Here is an 8,206-nt window from a genome sequence, read left to right as displayed (position 1 = left end):
TTCTAAATGTGGAATATAAATGTCTTAACACAACAACTATGAGAATGACATGAAGGCTATGTTGGCCAATTGGATGAAAGTATTTCAAATTATATGTGGAAACAACACACTGTACCCCATGATAGTATTAATGTACACAACTATGATTTAATTTAAAAAAATAATAAAATAAATAAATTTGCTGAAGTTAGACTTGTGACCTAAGATGTGATCAATTTTGGAGTATATTCCATGGGCTGATGAGAAGAATGCGTACTCAGTTTTGTTAGGACAAAATGTTCTGTAGATGTCTGTTAAATCCAAATATTAAATGGTTAAGTTTAAGTCTAAAATTTATTTGCTGAGTTTCTTGAAGGATCTATCCAACACTGCCAAACAAGTGTTAAAATCTCTGACTGTTATGAGTTGGAGGAAAAGTTGGATGTTTTCTTTTTAAAACCTTTCTTTTTAGAGTTTTATTCGCTGCATTAAAGTGGTGATCAGGAGTATTGCAAGTGAGTGTACACTAGTACACACTGTCAACTTTGTCCTCAGTGGCTCCCTGTTCAGGTCCTTTCCTGTCAGCACTCAGTCTCAAGCAGGACAAAAACTAGTCCTCACATAAGGCAGGCATAAAGTCTTTATGGCACTGGTCTAGTTCTCTCTTTTCCTCTTTAAGGAGCAGCTGGGAGTTGAGGGCTTCCTCCAGATTATGTGGTGCTGTGACAGTAAGAAGGATTTTAGGGAGAAGGTGTCCAATATATCCCTAGGCTCCAGAACTGTCAAATATTTGTTGACTAAGCCACAGTTTATGGTATTTTTATCATGGCATCCAGAACAGGTTAAGATCAATGGTATATTACACAAATCTTCTCAACAATGCCCCTTTGTAAGCAACATATAAGTGAAGCAAATGTCTTTGTGCTGAAAGGTAAGATATAAATATCCCTGGGATGTAACTGAGACTGTCATGTCAAAACATAGGGAAAATAAACTTGCAGCCCCACTAAAGTTGATTATTGTCTTGTGAAGCCTGTGGTTTCTTTATATTCATGCATTCATGGGAATCTGCCTCTTCTGTGCCAATCAGGGATAGAGATTTCTTGTCCTTGGGATCTCCTACATCATTCCAAGTATATGGCTGTTTAACATCCTCACTGAAATTTTTTTCCTTACTGAGAACCTGAAGCAAAAACCCCTTCAGATACATATATTATAACTGGTAGAACAAACACACAACAGAGGATAATCCAAGCCATAGAAGATGGTCATGTAAGATGGTTATGTCATCCTTATTGTTTAATTTATTTGACAAATAAATAACTCTGCAGGACTGTATCCTACCCCTTCCATCCAAAAACAATCAGTTTAAATTACCTAGTCCAACTAGTTATGAGTAATGAACCAGACTAAATTCCTTTTGAAAGATGGAACTCCCAAGTAAGAAAATGTAACCTTAATTCTCTTCTACCAAGAATTTGAAAAGTTGAGAAAAATATTGCTCCCACCCTAACAATAAAAGGAAGTTATCTATAAATTGTACATGTTCTCGAATTCATTTGGGATCTGAGGACATAGAACAAACAAATAGCCTAAATTACAAAAAAAAAAAAAAAAAGACAGATCCTTCTAAGGTAAGAAAGGACACATAGAAAGTCTCAGTCATGGCAGACACAGCATTTAATTTTTATCTCAAAACCCTAGAAAGTAAGTATTAATATTTACTGCCCTTTATTGACATATAGCTATAGACAAGGAAGGATACATTTGCTCAAGGTCAAACAATAGGTAAGTGATAGAGTTAAGATCCAAACCCTGTTAGTCTTGGACCATCTCCCTCACTTGCAAGTGCCAGTGCTGTGCCCCCTGTGTCATCATGACCAGAACCCTAGAGAAAAATACTTAGAATGTTAAGGTTCACGAAAGTGCTTCTGAACTTTTCCCTTTGTATCTGACCTTGAAGTGTGAAAGAAGACATATGTTTGTCATCACATATAACATTGCAAAAATACTAACAATAGAGTCAAAGAAAATCAGGAAAAATGTTGGTTAACTTGTACAACACATTTTTTGTAGCTGGGGCAGCAACCCAGAGGGGTTAAGAGAGTCATCCAAGATAGGAAGGCAGCAGGCATCCTTGAATCGTGGTCCAGAGAGGGCTGAGGGGAAAAATGGGTGAGGGCCAGAATTCTGAGATTGGGGTATAAGGAGGACCCTAATCTTTTGTTGCAGTCAGTCATTGTGAGATATGAATTCCACTGGGGTTAGAGGCTCCATTCTACTAATAGTGGCAGAATAATGTTATTGCATTTGGCCTTGGAGAGGGAGTCATTACTGACTAAAATGACTTCAACCCAAGAAGAAAAGACAGAGATTAATGCTCTGAAAGGGGCAGGACTCCTAGAGGGAACAAGGAAAGTAGGATTGTACTGGTCCAGTCAGTGAAGGAACATACATTCCTCAACACGAGCCTCTGCAGTCCCTGCACCTCTGGACAGGGTGTTTCTTCTTCCCTCTCCAATGAAGCTGTTGACTAACTTATGGATGAGATGATGAGGACAAGAACCTAGAGAAGGTCAAATTCCCCTTCTTCTTTATTTCACACAGTGCAGTAGAAACTCAAAATATCTTTGCAATGAATCCTTTTTCCCCCCAGAAGATGTAAGACCATTTGTACTATGGAGTAGTGGAGACTTTGGAGTGAATAAACTCTGGGCTTCATGCCTTTCTGATTCAGCCATCCAGAGCCTCAGTTTCCTTCTCTGTAATAGTGAGACTAAGAAGTGCCCACATGGATTATTACTGGGATTTTTCACTGAGGCCTCAAAATGAGCCTGGGAAAGGGCACAGCTTATTTTATTTTAGTTTAGTTTAGTTTTATTGATTTTTTATTTTTTTGAAACAGAGGCTCCCTTTGTTTCCCTTGGTAGAGTGCCATGGCATCATGGCTCACAATAGCCTCAGACTCTTGAGTTCATCCTCTTGCCTCGACCTCCCAAGTAGCTGGGACTACAGGCTTCTGCCACAACGCCTGACTAGTTTTGTCTTTAGAGATGAGGTCTCACTCTTGCTCCAGCTGGTCTTAAACAGTGAGCTCAGGCAATCCATCTGCTTCTGCCTCCCAGAGTGCTAGGATTATAGGTATGAGCCACCATGCCCAACCGGCATAGCTTATTTAAAAATCAGGATGATCTTAATAGCTTCCATCCCTTCATGCAAGTAATTTTCTCTTCTGCATTCGCATAAGAAAAGACATTGAATTCTATAAATCAGACTCAGTTCCGTATCTTTTTCACTGTCTTCCTTCTGTTGTGGGTACATAACATCATTGGAATTTTTTTTTCCTGTGATGTCTAGTCCACTGTTAACCACATCTCATATATATTTTATAATAAATGTTGTATTTTTCATTTCTGTAATGCCCATTTATTTCCAAGTTTTATCTTCATCATTATCCTGTGTATCTCTATAATTATCCTTGTCTGCTATTTCTAACTTCTCTAGGTCTGCTTTATTTATTTATTTACTTATTTATTTCATAAGGAGAAATCATTTTTATTACTATTTTTTATTAAATCATAACTGTGTCCATTAATGCATTTATGGGGTACAATGTGCTGATTTGATATACAATGTGGAATGCTTACATCAAACTTGTTAACATAACCATCACCCAACTTACTTATTTGTTGTGGTAAGACATTTATAGTCTACTCTTAATAGTTTTGAAATGTACCATTGCATTGTGCACATTAGGTGAGGTCCGACCATATACCCTCCCTCCACCCAGCCATCCCCCGCTCCCTTCTCCCTCTTCTCCCTTCCTTCTTTCTGGACTATAGTTGCGTTATATCATTTGTATGAATATGTAGGTAATTATATATTGATTTCAGAGTAGTATTGAGTACATTGGGCACTTTTTCTTCCATTCTTGAGATATTTTACTAAGAATATGTTCCAGTTCCATCGAGGTAAACATAAAAGATGTAAAGTCTCCATCTCTTTTTAGGAAAAATCATTTTTGCATGGATTAGTGCAAGGAGAAGACTAAGATTATAACTAGGGGAGAGTCCATGTTGCAGCAGGGAAAATGCTCTGACTCTAGGTTCCACCTCTGGGTCAGTTTTACCCATTATTTCCTCCTAGTTATGAACCATATGTCCTGACTTTCTCACATTCCTAACTTTTGTTACTGGATGCTAGACAATGCGCACACATCGTTAATTGACAGATTTTGTTGTACTTAGTTTAGTGTTGTATTTTCTTCTCATGCACAGCTAAGTCACGGGAATCACTTGGATCATTCCAAGGCCTTGATGTGACCCCCTGGATAAACCCAAGCATCTTATCAGATCTCCTGTGTTATGAGATCTTCCCACTGCAGCCTGTGGACACACAAACTGTTCTGAGTCCTAAATGCTCCTTTCCAGTGATCCTTTTCCTGGGCAAAGGTAGTTCCTTTTTTTTTTTTCTTTTTAAATTAAATCATAACTCTGTACATGAGCACATTTATAGGGTACAATGTGCTGATTTTATATACAATTTGGAGTGCTTACATCAAACTGGTTAACATAGCCTTCACTTACTTAATTGTTGTGTTAAGACATTTATACTCTACTCTTATGATGTGTGGTCAGAAAAAATTATTAGCCAAAGATTCTAGGGACTAATCTTCTCCTAAGATCTCTGGGGAAAATCAAAACTCTCTCTCTCTCTCTCTCTCTTCCCCTCTCCTCCTCCCCCTCCTCACCCACCTGTGTTTTATTTCTCTCTGAAGCTCCACCTTGGCCTCTCAAAACGCCAATCTTTATATTCTCAATTTAGCAAAAACCCCTGGGTGCTGGCTGAGCTCCCTCTCTCTGAGCTACAAACTGGAATCTGCCTTCAAACAGTCGGTCAGTACAATTCTAGGGAGCACATTTTTTGCTTTCCTCTTCTCAGGGATTATATAGTTCTGCATAGCCTGAGTTCCAGCATAGAAAAATTATCATTGTTTCTCTTGGTAAGTTAAACACAATTTCTATTATTCTATCTTGGCTGAAAGCTACAGTATTCCTTGCTGTTCCAAAATCACAAGGTTACCTCGCTCTGACCTGGCACGTATAGGCCAGTTAATTTCTCGGAGAACTTACTCAGTGCCTTCACTTAGAAGTTCCTTTGCTATCCTACCGGTCTCAGGGCCAAAGCAGAACACAAAGACACAGCCTCTTTTCTTCCTCTTCACATGGGGTTGACATGTTAGGGAATGTTCAGATAAGCCCAGTTGGATGTAGTGAGTCAAATATGTAAAAATGCTATTTTTATATGGCTTAGTAATTTCTACACTATGTATCACAGATCCAAAAGTGAGGCTTAAAGATGGAATCAGGCTCAAAAATTATTATTTTCCACAATGGCTGAGGCTACCAGTTTTGAATACAACTTGATAATAGTAATTTTTCAAAAGGTTAATTATTTTCATTAATAAAACTAAATGATTTTTAATTTTTTTTTTCTGCAGTTTTTTGGCTGGGACTGGGTTTGAACCTGCCACCTCTAGTATATGGGGCTGGTGCCCTAATCCTTTGAACCACAGGCACCGCCCGATTTTTAATGTTTTTAACACGGGTGTACAATTAATAAAGTGTTACTCTGCTGCCAATGTTAATCTATCTTACTTTGTCCAAGATTGTAGTTAACAGATGGAAATAACATAGTATTTACATGGCACTCTACCCAAGGCACAAAGTGAGACGGTGTCTCAAAAAAATAAAAGAAAAGACAAAAGAAGATAATATATTATTTGGGTGACATAATAGACAACTTCTCTAGTAATCTCTAATCTTCCTTTGAGGACTTTAAGTTTCAAAAAATTTAGAATATAGTTATTATAGTCACTGTGTACTTTTTTCTTTTTTTCAACTATGGGGAACTATGGAGATGTTGGTATGCTTATAATAATGATGACATGGGTGTATGAAAAAAATAGGTTAATTGATTATATTTAGACCAAAGAAGGCTCTACATCAAAATCGCTGCATCACAACATGGGTCAATGCACAGCATGTGAGTTCAAGAGGGAACAAAGAAGAAAAGGAATAAGACATAGAGAGGAGTGATAAATCCTCTTGTGATTAAAAAAAAAAAAGAGGTAATAATAAAATAAATAACAAATGTTCAGGATTTCCTATATGAAAGGCCTCTATTAATCTCATTTCATCTATTGACTCATTTAATCCTCACAAAAATTCCATGAGTTAGATAGTCCTATTATCCCATTCATCTTTGAAGAAACCTAAGCTTAGAGAGATAAGTAACTTTCTCAAGGTCACACACCTTGTCAGTAGGAGAGTCCAGAGAATGACTGATAGCCAACTAAAGTTCCCAAGCTTTTACATCTATTTTTCAATGTGCTTGTTGATGAAAAGTAACGAATGGCTGGAATTCACAGAAGGGTGAGAAATGGAATTTAAAAATTTACGGAAAAAAATCCCCCATGAATTTTTCCAGTCTCTTTCCCTTGGAGTTGGAGAGGACTTCAGGGAAGAGACACCGAAGACAAAGCTGGCCATTAACACAGACCTCACCACTCTTGTTTCTGAGTCCCTCCTGCTCTTCTCACTGCTCATGCTGTTTGCTTATCTCTCTAGGTGAAGTGACCCTCCACCATGTCACTGTTGCAAGGGGCCAAGGTGCTGCAGACTCTGGAGGAAGCCTTGAGGAAGAGCCTCCCTGCGTCCATAAAGGTGACTGTGGGAAATTCTGAGGGGAGTAGAGAAGAGAAACTTGCTGGGAAAGACACAAACAGACCAGCATTTATGGAGCACCTGTGTTCAGCCAGGCGCCAGGCCATATTTCCCTTGCTTAATTTGCATCACCTCACTACAAGGTCTCTGGTATGGTGTCTGTCATTGAGAAGAAAATGGAGCCTCAGTGAAGTTACCTGCTCGCTGTCTCACGGAGAGGGAGTTGCAGTGGTATAATAGGAGCCTGGGTGTGCCTGAGTCCAAACCCTGTCTTTTTGTCTGTGCTAACTCAAGAATTAATTCCTTGCTTCTATCTATCCTTGCTTCTATCCTTGCTTCTATTAATTCCTTGCTTCTATCCATCCTTGCTTCTATCTTCTATCAATAAAAACACTAGATATTTGCCCAGAGATTTCCTCCAAAGTTGGCTGTGACTGCATATAAATATTTACTGTGTTTAAGAATATTTGCTAGGGGAGAAGTTAACCATCATAATTCTTCTTTGAAGTTTAAAACAGTTCAACTTTTCTTTTGATTTAAATTTCTCAATTGCTCTGAACTTAATGCATATCAGGCTATTTTGGCTCTGGCTCCCAATATGTCCCTTAACCTGGTACAATTAATTAGAAATCTCAGAATCAAATAAAATAAATGCCTCCATCTAAAACTATGGGAGGGCAGAGCTAATGACATATTCAAATTCTTGCTTATATTTTTCTTTGGGAACAAAAGGGATATGTTCCACTCCAGGGGAAATATATACAATCTAGTGTGGGGAGTGAGAGGGAGAGACAGAGAACCTATTTAGAAGACAATCAGTTATAGATTTGTATTGTCTTTATAAGATATTCCTTAAAAATTCACACATTTCAGATAAATACATTCAACTTCCTCATTCCCTAGTACCTTTTGATAGTCCTCTCTTTCAGCGTGAAAGAGAAAATATTATCACCCTTTTCTTTTGTAGGTCATATGATTTTATTTACTTTCACTGGAAATAAGTTAATGATACAAACTGAATTTGTCCTTTACTAACAAAACAAATGCCTTCAAATCAACTAATCTGAAAATAAAGTCACTCCTCAGTAGAACCTACTAACATTAAGCAATATTACCTAATATTTACCTGCCCTCACATGCCAACCCTCAAAATATGGACAATCTCCCAGGGAGATAGTGAATTTTTCTTGGAGCTTAAATCAGTTGCACCCTCTCTGGACACTTGCCTGAATCATAATAAGTGTCTCTTTCAAAAATTCTCCAGTCTAAAAGATTTCCTCAGTGTTCCGTGACATAGAAATTTGTCATTTATGCTCGGCACCTGTAGCATAGTGGTTATAGCACCAGTCACGTGCACCAGGGGTGGCAGGTTCGAACCCGGCCAGGGCCAGCTAAACAATAATGACAATTGCAACCAAAAAACAGCTGGGTGCTGTGGTGGGTGCCTTTAGTCCCAGCTACTGGGAGGCTGAGGCAAGAGAATCACTTAAGCCCAAGAGTTT

General features: G+C 38.3%; 1 protein-coding gene across 2 annotated transcripts in view; it reads left to right on the top strand.

The window, feature by feature from the left end:
* The first annotated feature begins 4,262 nt into the window (after positions 1–4,262).
* The window catches only part of GLYAT (glycine-N-acyltransferase), a 52,228-nt gene continuing 48,284 nt past the window's right edge, over positions 4,263–8,206 (top strand). For both annotated transcript variants that reach the window (XM_023507828.1, XM_023507827.1), the window contains exons 1-2: positions 4,263–4,430; positions 6,609–6,704. In XM_023507828.1, coding sequence (XP_023363596.1) covers positions 6,627–6,704 — 78 coding nt within the window. In that variant the 5' untranslated portion in view covers positions 4,263–4,430; positions 6,609–6,626. The remainder of the gene's footprint in view (positions 4,431–6,608; positions 6,705–8,206) is intronic.

Source organism: Otolemur garnettii, unplaced genomic scaffold, assembly GCF_000181295.1.
Source record: "Otolemur garnettii isolate 467f Iridium unplaced genomic scaffold, OtoGar3 scaffold00209, whole genome shotgun sequence".
Classification (NCBI taxonomy): Eukaryota; Metazoa; Chordata; class Mammalia; order Primates; family Galagidae; genus Otolemur; species Otolemur garnettii.
Note: the sequence above shows the minus strand (reverse complement) of the source record. Positions and strands in the feature narration are given on the sequence as shown.